Raw genomic sequence first — 16,355 nt, forward strand, 5'->3', positions numbered from 1 at the left:
CCCTGGACGGGTCGAGTTCGCGTTCTCGCTCAAGTGCAATACCATCGCTTCCCTTTGCCGGGAAACCTGCCGTCGTCACCATACGTGATCTAATAACGCAACGTGTATTTATATTTATTCATTTAGCCGGCACTTTTCGCCAAAGCGACTTACAATGTCAACTCATTTACCCATTTATACAGCTGGGTAATTTTACTGGGGTAATTTAGGGTAAGCACCTTCTTGCTCAACGGTACTCGAGCTGGAGGAAAGATTCGAACCTGCATCCTCTGGGTTCAAAGGCAGCGGCTCTAACCTAGATTTCATAAGATCCTAAGGATTTCCTAGAGCCATTAGGTTTCATAAAAAGAGTCCCGCGCAGAGCGGCAGTAAGAGGTGTCGAGGCACAATAATTTCACACGGACCTCCTCCCGGGACACGCAGGGAGGAGGGACTCGCGTCGGCGTCCTACTGTCCGACAGAGTTTCAATAATCAATAGGTCACATTATAATCTCGATGTTTCCAAAGGCCGCCTCCGGTGGGCTCGCTGTCCGGGTTGGATTCTAGGGGCCCGCACCTGGAGAGGGCCCACAGATTTATTTTATTTAAAGGGGAAGCAGGGCACAGCAATATTTTTCCAGGGGGCCCAGAATTCCTAGCTACGCCCCCGCCCGCCGCCCTGTTCACAAAGGCCCGGGTGCGAGGTCCTTCTTGACGCTTTCGTACAAGTCGACGAAGGATTCGGCCCAGGCGTCTCTCTGGTGGGCCGTGCTGTTGGCCATCCTGTGCGCCGCGTACACCATCGTCAGCACGACGCGCTCAAAATCCTCCCGGCGCAAGGGCCTCGGGAGCCCGGACAGGTCGGAGGTCAAGCGTCGGATGTCCGTCAGCTTCCTGGGCAGGACGTCCTCGCATATGACGGCGAGCTTCTGGGTCTGTCGCATGGAGGCGAGTTCCTCGTCCTGCACACAGAAGGAGGCGCTCTCATCCACAATCGGCGTCCCTGCCAGCAAGATCTGCGGGGGGGCGAGCGTAAACACACACTTATCCGTTTAGCCGATGCTTTTCTCCAAAGTGATGTACAATGTTAATCTACTTACAGTTATTTACCCGTTTATACAGCTGGGGAATTTTACTGGAGTAATTTAGGGTACGTACCTCGCTCAAGGCTACTACACCTGGAAATGGGATTCAAACCTGAGCTTTTGGGTGCAAAGGCAGAGCTCTAACTTACGCTACCAGCTGTGGACGCAGGACAGAATGCGGCCACGGGAGGAGGCGGCGCCCCAATCCAACATTCTGTTCCGTGGTTGATTTCGTAGATTTAGGGGCGGCTGGGAGAATGAAAAAAGTGAGCTCAGCTCTTCTGACGGGAGAGCAGAACGAGGGAAGCGTTTCTGGCGCGAAGCGCGGCCTTTAGGACGGAGCGCAGGGCGGACGCCCGACCCGAACCTCGACCCCGAGGCTCGATACGAACGCCAGCGAAGAGCCTCCCTGCACGGCTGGATGCTGTGTTTTGTTAGGGGACCGAAAACGAAGTGACAAGTTCCCTCAAACCAAGCGGATGTGAAGACACACTGCTGGATATTAAACTGGGGAAACACACACGTACGTTGCACCCCTTCCCGGACCGACTCTGTCACTGGAGATACACTTTGTACGCTGCAAAGACTAAAGTGACGCCGAGAAAGAGATGATCTAATAAAAAGTACAAGTTTAAGCTTGTGTTAAGAACCTTAAAGACATTTTACACGTGAACTGATTCCAAAATTGGACAAATATGCACAAATGATGATTCTAGTCTGAAATAATACATTCGCTAAAACAGCACAAGTACGGATTTACTGATTCCTCTTCGAGATTTGTGGGGGCAGCATGTTGTCTTGCAGTTCAAAGGTTCTGGGTTCGAATCCCACTCCACCTGTGTTGCCATCGGTCACAGTATTTACCCTGAATTGAGACACTCTGAATTTCCTGCTCAGTGTAAAGTTCATGATGTAACAGTGTAAATCACTGTGAACAAAGCTGCTGTGAAAGAGCTGCTGCCTTTGGACCCAAAGGTTGCAGGTTCAAATCTTGCCTTTAACTGTAGTAGCCTTGAGCAAAGTACTTACCCTAAATTGCTGCAGTACAATTACCCATCTGTACAAATGGGTAAATAATTGTATGTTGATTACCGTTGTAAGTTGGTTTGGAGAAAAGTGTCATGTACATGTAAACGAATAATGGAGAGCCTCACAACATAACCAGTAGGGGGCACAAGTAACCAATGTTTCCAGATCCTTCCGCAAGGCCGAACCTGTAGTCTGAGGTGGCTGGATATACCCTTGTGTTGAAACGCAAGTATTTTTCTCCCTTTTTTAAACCTTGGCTTATAATTTCAATTCAGAACATTAAATTACTTTTCTGTGTTTTGTGATTTTTTTTTTTTTTTCTGGCAATTTCCGCCTGGCTGCTTTCGTTATGAGTACTGCTTGTAACACTTTCCCTGCCCATTGTGTCCTGGTTTTTCTGTTTACGAGTGTGAAGCACAGTGTGCAGGGCTGATGCCCAACAGCAGAGCTCTCGGATTCCTTGAATTATACAGAACGTGAGACTGCGGCAACATCTCACATAGCAGGAGAGGGTTGAAAAGGAAGAGCGAGCGGCATTTTCATTACCGTAGGCAAAACTGTCTGAGTTCCCACCGGAGACCGGCGAGTCTGGACTCCACTTTTACTTGTTTCGGAAAGGAACCCGAATCCACCGAAAAACAACTTACATTTGCATGTATTCATGTAGCTGATGCTTTTCTCCAAAGCAACTTACAATGTTAAGGTAGTTACAATTATTCTATATATTTATACAGATGGGTAAATCTGCGAGAGCAATTTAGGGTAAGTACCTTGCTCAAGGGTACTACAGCTGGAGGTGGGACTCAAACCTGCAACCATTAGGTCCAAGGGCAGTAACCCGAATCCCTACACTACCATAGAACCTGTAGCTACTTTAGAGGAGGAATAATTCTTCAAAACATATTTTCTGGTGTCCTTTACTGTTAAGGTACTGTCTTGGGTAGATGCTGTATTTGGGAATCATCCAATATGTACAGTACAGATGATCCTCGGTTTGTGATTTTTTTTTGCCTTTACAATGGTGAGCTGGCGATAGACATTCAGTAGAAACCGTACTTCGAATTTTGATTATTTTTTTTTTCCAGGCAAGCGATACGCGGAGCAATACTCTCTCACGGTCCGCATCTCCCAGTCTGTCACGCGGTTGTGTTCTGTGCATCCATAATGTCACAGAAACGCCCATCTGTGTCTCCTGCTGCTGGTAGAAGGAAGAAGAGGAGGGCGATTACTGTAGAGGAGAGAGTTAAGGTAATTGGCCAGCATGAAGGCGGCAAGCCTGTAATGGCCATCGCGCGTACGCAAGGATATGATGTTCGGTAGGGTAGCTGTATTAAATGCATTTTTGACTTATGACACAACACCGTCGTAAGTCGGGAACGACCCGTATATGAATATTTTGGTGCTTTTTCCTTGGGGAGAAACAGTGACACCTGGTGGCCACTCTTCAAGCTACACTTCTCAGCGCAGCAGTGGCAGCAAATTATTGTTCGAAATCCTTGCAGAAGAGCTCATAGAAACAGTCAACCTGTACGTTTCACAGAAGGTTGGTGCTAGAAGCTCTCCTTCAAAAACTGCCCTGGGATATGAATGCAGCAAGGCCAGTTTAAGCACACTTTGGACTGCCGTGGCTGTGAAGGGGCAGCGCAAGAAATCATAAATCAAGCTTCTCTGACAACAAACAAAAGCACGATAACTGCGTTTTCGATATCCGGTGATTTATGTGTTACGTGCTGATCAAACACGTCACAGAGCGGGAGTAAGAAGAGATAATACCGAACACTGTAATACAGCAACAATGACCCTGGTGAAATTACACTCAGTTTAAATGGATCCTTCCCATGTCCCAGAAGATCTGCGTATAACGGCAATACCACCGACATGGTGAACCGATGGCTTCTTCTGCCGCAAGGAGATGTTTACCATGAGCACAGTGTTTACCATGTACCAGTGGGACACAGCTGCTCATTCGGAGCACAATAAACTATTGATGACGGAGGGGTTTGGTTAAGGCACTGCAGAGCATGTTCTGATTTCATAATGCTGACAGTGTGCAGGATTGCATCATCAGCCCCTCTCAACTAGGTTTGCATGAACAGATTTATGGCTGCTTTCTTTCCATACTTGATCTGTAAAATAAATTAATTTGATTCCCCACCCTGACAAATAGCTCCCCAGCGGTCTTATGATGGTGAGCAGTCCTCTGTAGCCCATCTGACTATGCAACGATGACGGGGACTTAGCGATGCAGTGTTTCGCACTGATCGAACAACCATCATCCGTTATTAAATAATGGCTAGAGATACTGCGTTACACACTTCTAGGGAGGTTTGATAGCTGTGATGATTTTATGCGATATCATTCTGATGCTGAATGATGTAGAGATGTGCACCACTGACTGACTGGGCAATGGTACAAAAAATTCAATTCAGTCTTTCGCGCAAATGTTGACAGCTCATTTCTACCAACTTGACAGGACAAGTTTAGATCTTTTTCAAGGCAAAACGCTGTAGTTGGTATGCAGCCGGCTTTCTGCTAGTAGAACCTCACCTCAAAGAGGAGGTTAGTGTCCTCAATGGAGTTCTGTAAGATGGGGTTCACCATCGCTGGTAGGCCTCTCTTCACTCTGTGAGCTGCTGGGAAAAGACCTAAGGGGGGAGAGGGGGGTCATTCAGTAAGATTTTAAACCATCAAAGTCCATCACATTTTTTTTTGGCTTTATTTTAACTGAACAATAAAACGCCATCAGTGAAACCATCAGTACATGTACACGAGCAGGTGTTACGGAGAAACCAGTATGGAGGTGGAGGGAGGTCATTTCTACACTCATTCAGCTGCACAGAGGTGTCTTCTGGTTACGGTAAACGTGGATCTGTTGGCAGCACGATTAGTCTGAGCCTGGATCGCTCTCTCTCTCTCTCTCTCTCTCTCTCTCTCTCTCTCTCTCTCTCTCTCTCTCTCTCTCTCTCTCTCTCTCACACACACACACACACACACACACACACACACACACACACACACACACGCACGCACAGTGGGAGGTCAGACCCGAAAAGGCCCAGCTGCAGCAGGGAGCTCGATTCACAGGAGACTAAGAGAGAAGCCCCCGTTCACCCCAGACAGGACGGAAGGCGTTCATTTCTCTCGCTGTTTACAGAACTGGACACGCGATCAAAATACCGCGCTGAAGTTCCGGGAGCGGGTGTGTGGCCGTATCCCTGTGGAGCCGGAGCCGTAAATTAACAAGTAAAATACACATCTGTGGACCGAACATTAACAAAATAGGGCTATGAAAGGGTTTATTTGACATCTCTGCTAATTCCTGGAGGTAGGACTATTTGCTGAGCTGCTGGACGGGAGCAGTAGGACGCAGCTGACGGAGCGGAGCGCCGACGCCGAACGGGGTGCTTCATTAAACTGCTGGGCGCGGGGGCCCTGGCCGGTGCCGACTACCAGGCCTCCGAGGCTAATTACCGGACTAATTTGAGCCAAATAAAACACCGGCGCCGTGGTTTAATTAACTCCCGAGTTTGAACAGTCACGATAAAGTCCACAAAATGACCTCCCCGTGGCCCAACCTCTCCGGCTCCCGCTTTCATATTTTCACGAGGATATCGAGTGACGGCAAAATACTGGGTCAGTGAAAAGTTTTACAGCAGGCGTGAGGCAGCCCGGGGAAGGCGGGGGACACGTAGCAGCCACCGGTGCCTTCCTCCCCTCCTCGTCCGCTGGAGCCCCACTCTGAGCGGCAGCCCTGGACTCGGCTCGAACCCGGCACCCGAGCCGGACAGATATCGGTGCGGATTCAATTCCCGGCGCGGTCAGTTTGCCTACTACTTCCGATCAACTGGCATACAGCATCAAAAGATGCATGTGGAAGTGGTAGAGAGTACGTGCGGCGGAAATTTATGGAGTAGACCGAAAATAGGGAGAGAAGCGGGAGGGAATAGGGAGAGAATGTTTAAAGGGATTCAGCAGTTCTGAGGGACAGATGGCGATTGCTTTAGAGCCAGAGCTAGAACTGAGAACCTTTGGGCTTTTTACGTTGGGCCTCTTGTGTGTGGGACCACCAAGAAGCCAGAGGTGGAGGTGAGCACAAGTTTGGCAGTGAGGTACTGAGTGTCCTGAAGGTATCATGAGGCAGAGTCTTCGATTGCCTTGTAGGCCATAACCGGAATGTTGAACTTCATACGGGAAGCTACAGGAAGCCCGTGGAGAAAGACGAAGGAGCGGAGATACACGGGAACGCTTTGGGAGATCAAAAACGACTTCTGCAGCAGTATTCTGGATCGGCTGGAGGGGTTCCGCAACTTAATATTGAGAATTACATCCGAGTTACTTTCGGTGAAGTAATATCCTTTTAACTGTAGCAGAAAGAGCGATCGAGTCCCATTGAAAAAGAGCTGTACCGAGGGCCACGAAACACGCCAAAGCTCGTCTACAATCAAAATCAAAAAGCATAAGAAATCAAAATAATTTGCTCATTTGTGACTCTAGGCTATTTTTGCTTGGAGAGACGACTTGCGAAAAGCCGGAGGAGAGAGATTTCTGCGGGGGCGAAAGTGACCTCTCCAGCTAGAGGCTCCCTGGAGCTGGCAGCCCGACAGCCGGAGCGGCGCGGAGCTCCAGGAGCCCAAAGCCAGATAAACAGGCGGCTGGAGAGGCAGCCGGAGAGGCAGCCAATCGGAGGGCTGGGCGACCGGGGAGAATGCGAACCCTGGGCTGATCCCCGGGCTGAGACCGAGCGAACGGCGACAAAAACACACTCCCTCCAAGTTCTCTCCGTGAAACAGCCACCGCATTCCTGTTGATCCTCGAGCGAACGCTGGCAGGGCGCTCTTCTGCGGGACACTTTCGTAACCGGGGCTCCGTTTCCACCGCTTTCGCCAGAACTGATCAGGAGCTGCCTGCCAGACCGAGTGCCTGGAAGAACCCAGATGCGACACGCATCTGGAGGAGCAAGGAGACGGGCCAAAACACAGACCCGCAGGCACCTCGGTGCCTATGATACTTCAGACTCAAAGGTTTAAGGTTCCAATCCCAGAACAAAGGCTGCCGATTCTCTATGTCGTTCTAATACGCTTACATTCGTTCGTTTGACTCACACTTTCCGCCGCTTAGAACTCAGGTTAAACAAAAGCACGTTTCGCCGACGAACGAAGAGGGGGGGCTGCCTGTAGATGCGAGTCTGGCAGGTAAACAACGGTGACGTAGATGATGGCGTCAAGCAAAGTTGCAGAGTAATTAGGAGATCAGGAGAGAAGTGGTCCGAAAGGGAGGTGTTTTGAGATCCTTCTTTAAAGTGATTCAGCAGTTCTGAGGAACAGAGGGGTCCATTCCACCACACCGGGGCCCAAACGGAGGACCTGCCAACTTCAACACTTAATGTCAGCCTCGTTACTAAATGTATTCCCGTACGAAAGTGTGAACTTGACTTAAATGGCAGCATCTGCTTAGAAAGTTCCAGACAGTAACAGCCCCTGCTTCTGTTTGGCAACAGAGGAAGGTGGGCGGCAGCCCAAGGAACGGAGATCCCACCAGGCCAGAGCGCACGCGCTCCACGTTTCGTCGCTTTTCCTTGCGAAACTCAGAAACTCAGCACCACGGCTCTCTTTCGCCTACAGGTGCCCTCGCGCGTTGCGTTCTCGATCATACGGAGACGCGACGGCCGCTATTTTTTTTGGAAAGGGGACAGACAGACATTCGCAGAAAATGTAAGTTCGGGAGCAGATGAATAAGACAAGCTCAGTACCGAGGGCAGGTTGTAAATTCCGACGACAGCGGAGCTATAAGGCGAGAGTTTAAGAGACGAATCAAACCATCTATATCTTTCAGACGGCCGGTGGGGGTGTAGGGGGATCCGGGAGCCGCGTGGATCTCATTTAGAGGTGTCAGTCACACCACGGGAACATGAGCCAAAGAGCAGTCCATTCCCACATTCATCTCATTTTCCAGCAGCAACACACCCAGCAGCAATACTGCAGATCTGGAGTGTAAACAGAGCAAAATGCATTATGAGTTATGCCTGTATGCATTACGAGTTATGTTTGTGCTAATTGCTATTATTATTTATAGTTCCACTGCTTTACTTACGATGGCTAAAAGCCATTGGGTGTTACAATTAAAAGCCGTGCTGTGCAGATGGAGGTGGCACAGTGGGCTGGACCAGGTCCTACTCTCCAGTAGGTCGGGGGTTCGAGTCCCGCTTAGGGTGCCTTCCGATGGACTGGCACCCCACTGGGTGTGTCCCCTCTAGCCTTTTGTCCCGTGTTGCTGGGTTAGGCTCCGGGTTCCCGCGACCCCATAGGGGACAAGCAGATTCAGATGATGTGCGTGTGTGTGTGTTGTTCAGATATATTGTGGGCAAACTGCACTGAGAGCCAACCGACCCCCCCCATCTATAAGAGGCAATAAAATGGGTCAGCTGATCAATTTCTTTTCTTTTTCACCAAGCTGGGGATGGTGGAGGCTCTCTGATGTTAAAATTCTGTAGGACCCCCCGCATGCTTCTTCCAGTATAAACCTCCCCTGCTGGCAGTGAGGGAGGCACCACATCTTCAGCACTGACGCTGGTAAATCAGATTTGCAGTGACAAAGTTATCGGTATTGTCGCCATCATTTCCGATGTCTGGAAACACGCGTGCAAATGAAAGCTGGAAACAGACAAACAGCCCTCAGAATAATAGCGATGGGCGCACGAAGACATTTTCAGCGTAACATTCAGCAGAACTTACATCAGCCGAGAACCCCTCGGGTTCCTCCTCCTCTTCGCTGTTAAGTTGCCGCCATCACGCGTGTAAGACTAGAGCCGTCGGATCGTCCACCTCCACTTCAGCTGTGATTTGTTTTCCCCGGCGGAGGGCCGCGCCGTGATTTCATGCAATACTGCAAATGCAACGTCGGCGGTGGCCCGGGGGCCCCGAATGACCGTGCGACTTTGAAATTCTGTAATGCACGACTCCTCGCCGGTGCTGCCTTGCTAAGTGCGCACTTCATTTGAATGCAAATCGAAAATACAGGGAAAATCGCAGCTGAAGGTGAGAGGCAATCTGCCCGGGCGGAGACGGCGGTCTGCGTCCCAGCTGGGGGAAGCGGAAAGAAAGCAGCCACGAAGCCCCCGTCACGATGGAACCGTTACATTCTCTGATGGTGGCTGCTTTCGGCAGCAGAACCACCGTCACGCTCCTCGGTCCCGAGACCTCCGCGCCTCAGCAGCCGCCAAAGCTGGTGAACCCTTGCACAATCTCTCACGCGCACACACACACACACACACACACACACACACACACACACACACAGCCTATACCTCCGGACAAAGTGTTCGGTCTGCTCTTTGCTAACCACAAATGACGGCTGAAACGGATCCACGTTCTCGGGCGGAAAGGAGCGATTTCGTGTAACTGAGCGAACGAGAATCACGGCACGCGAACCCTTCGATTCCCTTCGCCAGCTCCGCGTGCGGAGCAGGTTCGCTTTACGTGCCGCTCCCAAGTCTCCCCGCGCCTCCTTGCGCTAATTAGCCGGGTCTGTCTTCTCCCTCCTCGTCATCCGCTCTTCCGCCACTATCCTCCGCAGCGCATCCTCTTCCCCCCTCTGCCGCGATCTGGCCGCTCTCCGTATTCTCAAGCCCCTGCTGTTCCCAAGGAGAGCGTCCGTTTACCCCTTGAGCGGCGGCGACGAGCCCTGCGAGGAATTCCGGCCCGAAGCCATCCCGAGTGCGCGAAAGGTGCCGCTCGAGGGCTGCGAGAACATCTGCTAAGGCCCGCATGCTCTGCTCGAAGCTCTGCGGGTCCTTATGGGCCAATAAATGGGCCAGAGCCTTGATGTCTTCACCCGCTTTTCATTTATTCAGTTTAGCAGTTGTCCCGCGAACTTCATCGAGCGGTCTTTTCATCCGCGCTGAAACACGTGTAGAAGGATGATGACGATAAAAACTATTTTGACTTTTTGCCCCGAAGGGTCGGTTTCTCCTCTGTGGCCGTGAACAAGGATGAGGGGTCCCGCGCTTACAGCACTCGTCGCCGTTCACGCTGTTTCTGTTGAAAAATACCCTTCGTTAACGTTTGGCAAAGAAAACAGGCAGGAGTCAGAGGCAGGCACACACACACACACACACAGAGGCCAGTCAGCCACTTGCAGAGCACCAACCCTTCCGCTCAGCAGCACGTGCTCCTCGCCTACACCAGAGACTCCCAGCGCTGAAGAACAAACATGTTTTTCAAAGGAAGCGATGAGACATGTTCATGAGACTGACTCAGGTCCTGCCAAGAAGCTGGAGTCAAAGTGCATTATCTCCAAAACGCACCGCTGCTGGGAAAAGGGAATGCGTTAAGCAGACGTCTTGGCCCCAGCTGGGCTGCGGAGAGCTACTTTACCTTCGTGACTTCTTCATTCAGGGATCCACTGACATTCCAATGAGAAAAAGGGCCCTGATGACTTTAGTTTCCTTAAACCTCGGTGATCCTTGGTAAACAACGGTGTCTTGGGAGGCTGTGATATACCTCAGTTCAAAGGACTGGTTTTCAGTTGCCCTACAACAGGTGTGCCAAAGTGGAGATTCTACACACACACACCATCTGAAACTACTTGTCCCAAGCAGGGTCGCAGCAAACCAGAGCCCAACCTGGCAACGCAGGACCCAAGGCTGGAGTGGGATGGAACACACCCAGGACAGGACACCAGTCCATCGCAAGGCACCCCAAGCAGGACTTGAACCCCAAACCCATCGGAGAGCAGGACGCTGGTCAAACCCGCTGCACCACTGCACCGCATAGAGAGTTTAAACAGACCCAGTAAGATACCAATTTACTTCCAGACAAAAACATGCCCTTTTACACGGGCATCAATGAGACTGAAGGAAGAGACAGAGCTGGACACACGACGCTTAATAAACCCGATTGCTCTTTGCATGAGCCGTAACGCGCAGATTAATTTATGCCTCGCTTCACTGAAAAGGCATTAAACGAATGTTTCCACTCTTTCTTAAGGGACAAGCGCCAGTGACCTGAACTGTTGATGTTTTCGTTGGAAAAACGTAGCAGGTTTCCGGAACATCCGTAAGAAACAAGGCCCCTCAAAGCGTTTTTGTCCCTAGATGAACTCTGCAGCGGAGGCTTAGCTTCGGGTGAGTAACTTCGATGGATAAATGGACCCGAGACACGTACGGCTGTGAGAGTATCAACATCGTCGGTCCTCTCAGAACTGCATCCTCCTATATTCATTCCGATGTTGTGAGAACAGGATTTTGTTTATTAATACCAACGGAGCGCAGCTGAAATCAGCACGTCAAGTTTGAACACTGAATTCTACGCCCTTGTCTGAAGGGTATCTAAAAGAAAGCACCCAACTTCTGGGGAAACGGGCGATGTAGTGGTCACTGCCTTTGCCTTACAGGTCAAGTCAAGTCAAGTGGGTTTTTATTCTCTTGTATAAAGTGGAACGAGATGTCGTTTCTCCGGGACCACGATGCAACGAGTAACAGTCCGCAAGACCACGTAAAGCGCAAATACACAACAGCGTAAGACAAGTGCAGGACAATAAATCCACGGTACATGGCCTTTAATGACACTCATTGGAGCGTCACTGGAGGTACTCGAAGAACCCAGGTTCAAATGTCACTTTGTACTGTAGCACCCCCGAGCAAGATCCTTAGCCAGAATTAATAAAGTCAAAATCACCCAGCTGTATAAATGGGTAAATCACTGTAAGATGCTAGGAGGAAAGCATCACCTAAATAAAAAAATGCTGCCGTTATGCGCTATATTTTCTCTGGATGCCACATTATTTCAAGAATGGACAGTTATGTTCTTATCAGTCTACATAACTATAGTTTATCATACTCTGCAGAGCCTCTCTATACTCCATGCCAGATTATATCCTGCATCTGGGTAACCGGCGTCTATTTTGGCGTAACGCACTAATACAGCAGGAAAAGTGTCAAAGTGGCTGCTTGCAAGCGTGACATTGCAGGCCAAATTTCGGGAGGTAAACACTTTTTTCACCTTGAGCAAAAGTGGAGAAATAGAAAGCTGTGCGAACGGAAGAGTTTGATGCTGTGAGCTTCGATTGGATACGGGGTGGGAGCGGCAGCGGCAGCGGCAGGTGCGAGCAGCTCGCCTCGACGGACATGCACGTGCCAGCGTCTTACCTCTGCTCCGAAGCTGAGCTGTACGCACACAGAAACTACAGTAGATGACAGAGAGGACCAGCACCTTCCAGCACGCCATGGCGACCGCTTGGGTCCCCGCCGCCGGCCGCATGCTCCGCTCTCTCCGAGGCTTTCCGAGCAACCGCGAAGTTGCCGCGGCCGGTTAACTGCGCCTCCCGCTCCCCTCCTCGTTCCTCTTGTACGCCCCGCGGACCCGCCCCGGCTGGCCCGGCCCTCGCGAGCTCCATCTGGAAGTCATCAGGGCCCCGGCCGCGTTTGGCGCCTGCCGCATCGGCTCGGAGATCCGCACCTCCTCGACCCCCTCGACCCCCTCGCGTACCCGGCGTCGCCGTCGGCGTCGTTCGCGACACGGCATTAGCGGAAGCACGAGCAGCGGGAGCCTCCCGCACACCTTCTGCCTTTTAAATAGCCTTTTCTGTGATTGCACTTTTCCTCCCTGTTGTTACATCAAGCCTATTGAAATTCGGGGGTATTTCCACTTGCCCTGCTCTCTCAGAGCGAAACCCAACTTTTTTCGCTCTCGAGATACGGTCCGGAAACACGTGAAAACGGCGCGTTAGTCTGTGCTCGGAATTCATTTTATAATCATTCCAAGGAAGAACAGGCACTCTCTGTTCTCGGAAATGTGGGAAAAACAACTGGAATGGGGTTCATTCCGCCGTCGCTGCTGAGCTGCCGAATTCCTGACGACGACACCGCGGACCTCTGCCAGAGGGGACTTTAACCCAGAGAGGAATTTAGCAGCAAGAGGAATCAACCAGGACAACAGCCACGCGTTGCATCCCGGAGCAGCTGCCGTTTAAATCGCTGAAAAGCGAAGCGCATCCTGCAAGGGGATCCGGTCAGGCCGCGGTTGGGACGCAGCAACGCTGCTAATGGGCCGTTCGCTTCGAATATCATGAAAGTAACCGTGAGCCGTGGTGTAAGAACTGAGTATTTCCCCCAAAGCTTCGACATCACCAAGCATGCGCTCACTCGGCCGGACGCTGCGTTTCGAGCGCGGCAAAGACCGAGCGAGGGTCCTTAGAGTAGCGCGTGAGGCGTCCGCCAGCCGAGCGAGCGGAACCGGGTCATCGCGCCGGGAACCTCCCGGGCCCCTTGACGCTGCGGTCCAAGCTGCGCGGAGGCGGTTCACCAGGAAGTATAACATACCTCGAATACGATTTCCTGAAGGCTGTCCTTTGTCTCGACATTTGCGTCAATCGTTCAAACAACCATTCGTGTCAGCTATCGAGTTAGCATCGGTAAGCGTGATTGCGCGACTCTTTTGCCCCAGCCTATTTATGTATGTAAAACAACTAAATGTTACATGCAGTGTTTTTTCAGGGTGGGGACACACAGCTGGGCTCTGATGTGTGTAGCTCATGTGTTGGTCACTATCCCACTATGTGCGTTGGGTGGCACAGCGAGTAGCGCTGCTGTCTCACAGCGCCTGGGTGATGTGAGAGGATGTGGGTTCAATCCCTGCTCAGTTTGTGTGGAGTTTGCATGTTCTCCCCCTGTCTGCATGGGTTTCCTCTGGGTGCTCTGGTTTCCTCTCACAGTCCAAAGACATGCATGTTTGCCCATAGTGTGTGAGTGACAGAGAGAGTGTGCGTGTGTGTTCCACTGATGTATGGATGAGTGACCCACTGTAAGTAGTCTATTTAGCAGTGTAAGTCACCATGGTAAATAAGGTGTGTGGGCTCATAACACTGTATAGAGTTCATTGGAAGTCTCTTTGGAGAAAAGTCTCTGCTAAATATGTAGATGTATTCCAGTGTGACAATGCTTCCAGAGCAGTTGGGCCTAGTTAGTGCTATGTTGGTTATTCATTCAGGTGTCTCCACAGCACATCTCAGTCTGTTCAGATACCCAGTCTGGTCCAGCACCGATGAAGACGTGTGCATTTTTCGTTGTTCACAAGGCTGCCATAAACCGCGCTTGGCGCTAGAGGGCCACGGACAGCCAGTACGTGGAACGGTGAACCGCGCTTCGCCTGGCCACGCTGCGGGAATCCGGAGGGGAGGAGCAACAAATCTTCTAGGTCGAAACACAATGAGTTTACCACATGGCTTTTTTTTTTCTACTGTGAGGATGGAGCACATGTGGACTGTGTCTCGCTGCTGAACGCCAGTTAAAACAATAACATTCCCTCGCATTTTCTTGCAGAGTCACACTGATCCGGGGAGGGGGGGGTGGCTCTTTTTCAAAGAATTTCTCAGGAAAAAGCTTTTCGAACAGCCAAATACCGGCAATAACAATTTCACTGGGAAAAAAAAAGACATTAACAGAGTCAATGGGCAAGCGGTCATCTTTAAGCGTAAGTGATGATCGAAAGCTACTGCGCGGCAGGTAAAGTTCTTCAGTTCTGTGCGCTCAGTTGTCACTATTGTGAATTATGTTTTGCTCACATTTGCTTGTCAAAACACTGTCTTTTCTACATGTCCAAGTACCTCATCCTCCTGTAAAGCTCTTCGAGTAGCGGGCAGCCTGCATGCGCAGATGGAATCATAAGTTAAAGTCCAGACCTGTAACCCAAGGCTTGGTGGAGGTTGCAATAAAGCTTGAGCAAGGGGTACAATCTCCACGCTTGCAATTTCACCACATGTCGAAGTGAACGAAGCGCTAAGGCGCAACTCTGCTAGGCTCGACCACCGATTCGACGTACGTCGAAAAAGAATGAACGCTTGTTCATCTCCGTCGTTCATACTTTCGCTCGCAACAGATGTTTGTCAGTAGTTCGTCTCAGTAACCATATGGGCCTCCAAGTCTCGATGCCTTTAAAGCCTGCGCTGTGGAACTCGCATTTATCTTTATTTACAGATGAAGTCTTAAAAAAAAAAGAAATCTCAGCAGGGCATACCTGCAGCTGTCATCACAGAAACAGCTAATATGCAAGGAGACAGAAGAGAGCAGTAGCTCTTTTATTTGACGGGCACCCCTGGGTTTCCGACGCATCGCGAAGGAGAAGTAGAGCTGGGCAGCGCTGCCGCGCTCAGAAGATCTGAGGATAGCATTTAACCCCAGCCCCTCTGGAGTGAGACCGCTGCCCAAGCTTACATGCTCTTTTTTAAAGAGTTACAGCCCAGCGCGGCGAACTTCGTCTCACGAGGAGAACCGTGAAAGACCGCAGACATGATGGGGAACAACATAAAATGTGATAAGGTCACGACATGCTGTCAACACGCTGACGGCGAACACTGGTAAGGGGAGAATCGGGAGATTGAAAAAAGGAGCAGCAGGATGGGAGTGATGTAGTTAGAGGGGAAAAAAGTCAGGGTACAAGAATAAAACAGGGGAACGAACAGGTCTGAGCTCAGGCAACTTGTCCTCATATATTCAAATTATACTTGAATCCGTGAGCGAGGGTCTGTCTCTGACAGCGCAATCCTATCGGGGTGGGCGTTAGCAGACACCACAGGACACTGCTCTTGGACACCCGAGCAAAGCGTCACTTGCACAGAGAACGTGGACGTCACAATGGACAAACGGGTGACGCGTTAACCGTGGTTTGACCGAGATCAGAGGGTACGCTAAAATAAACTGACGGATGCACCGGAACCTACCGGCTCCTTTAACCTGAAGAGGGCAGTGTGAGCATACGATTGCTTCGGGGTGCGTTTGAGATTGACACGCTTGTTTAAGGATGGGATCAGCAACATGATTATGAAACACAAGCTCCTTTACAGAAACTTTACGTGGGAGAGCGCAAGGCTTCGTGGGACTGACTGGGCGAACAGGGGAAGACCTGTGAAAAAGCCCTGATCCAGTGGCCATCAACACGCACGACTCTGGTCCCATCCTGTCCCTACAAGTCCAACACCGCAGCGTCGATGTCTATACACTGTTTGCCGGCGTGACATTTCTGCTTATGTCAATAGGCCAATTTACTCATTTACTCATCTCCAGCGGACTGAGTCCTTGATGATACGCTGTATTCGGACAACTGGGTTTGGTGATTTTTGCTTCTGCTTTGGAAAAGTTTCTGCCCAGGACTTTGACGTTTCACCCATTTGTTGAGCTAAATAAGGTAAGTGTGCGTTATTCAAGTAAATGTAACCAATTTCCATGCTGGTTTAAACCATCATTGTATTAAACCCCGAAGAAGAGGACG

At 50.6% G+C, this 16,355-nt stretch overlaps 1 protein-coding gene across 1 annotated transcript; it reads right to left on the minus strand.

Annotated features, from left to right (window-relative positions):
• Positions 1–231: 231 nt before the first annotated feature.
• On the minus strand, positions 232–12,412 carry fam180a (family with sequence similarity 180 member A). Its single transcript, XM_018729765.2, has 3 exons — positions 12,239–12,412; positions 4,642–4,739; positions 232–996 (listed from the first exon to the last, which is right to left on the minus strand). The coding sequence occupies exons 1-3, from the start codon at positions 12,348–12,350 to the stop codon at positions 664–666; spliced, it is 543 nt and encodes a 180-aa protein (XP_018585281.1). The 5' UTR covers positions 12,351–12,412; the 3' UTR covers positions 232–663.
• Between the last annotated feature and the right edge of the window lie 3,943 nt (positions 12,413–16,355).

The sequence above is a fragment of the Scleropages formosus genome, chromosome 21 (assembly GCF_900964775.1).
Source record: "Scleropages formosus chromosome 21, fSclFor1.1, whole genome shotgun sequence".
Taxonomy (NCBI): Eukaryota; Metazoa; Chordata; class Actinopteri; order Osteoglossiformes; family Osteoglossidae; genus Scleropages; species Scleropages formosus.

Bases quoted from the DNA above. Each gene is read 5' to 3' on its own strand.
- fam180a (XM_018729765.2), bottom strand. From the start codon at position 12,350: ATGCGGCCGGCGGCGGGGACCCAAGCGGTCGCCATGGCGTGCTGGAAG. The intron at 4,740-12,238 runs GTAAGACGCTGG...CTCCCCCCTTAG, and splicing joins AGCTCAGCTTCGGAGCAGAG to GTCTTTTCCCAGCAGCTCAC. The intron at 997-4,641 runs GTGAGGTTCTAC...GCCCCCCCGCAG, and splicing joins ACACTAACCTCCTCTTTGAG to ATCTTGCTGGCAGGGACGCC.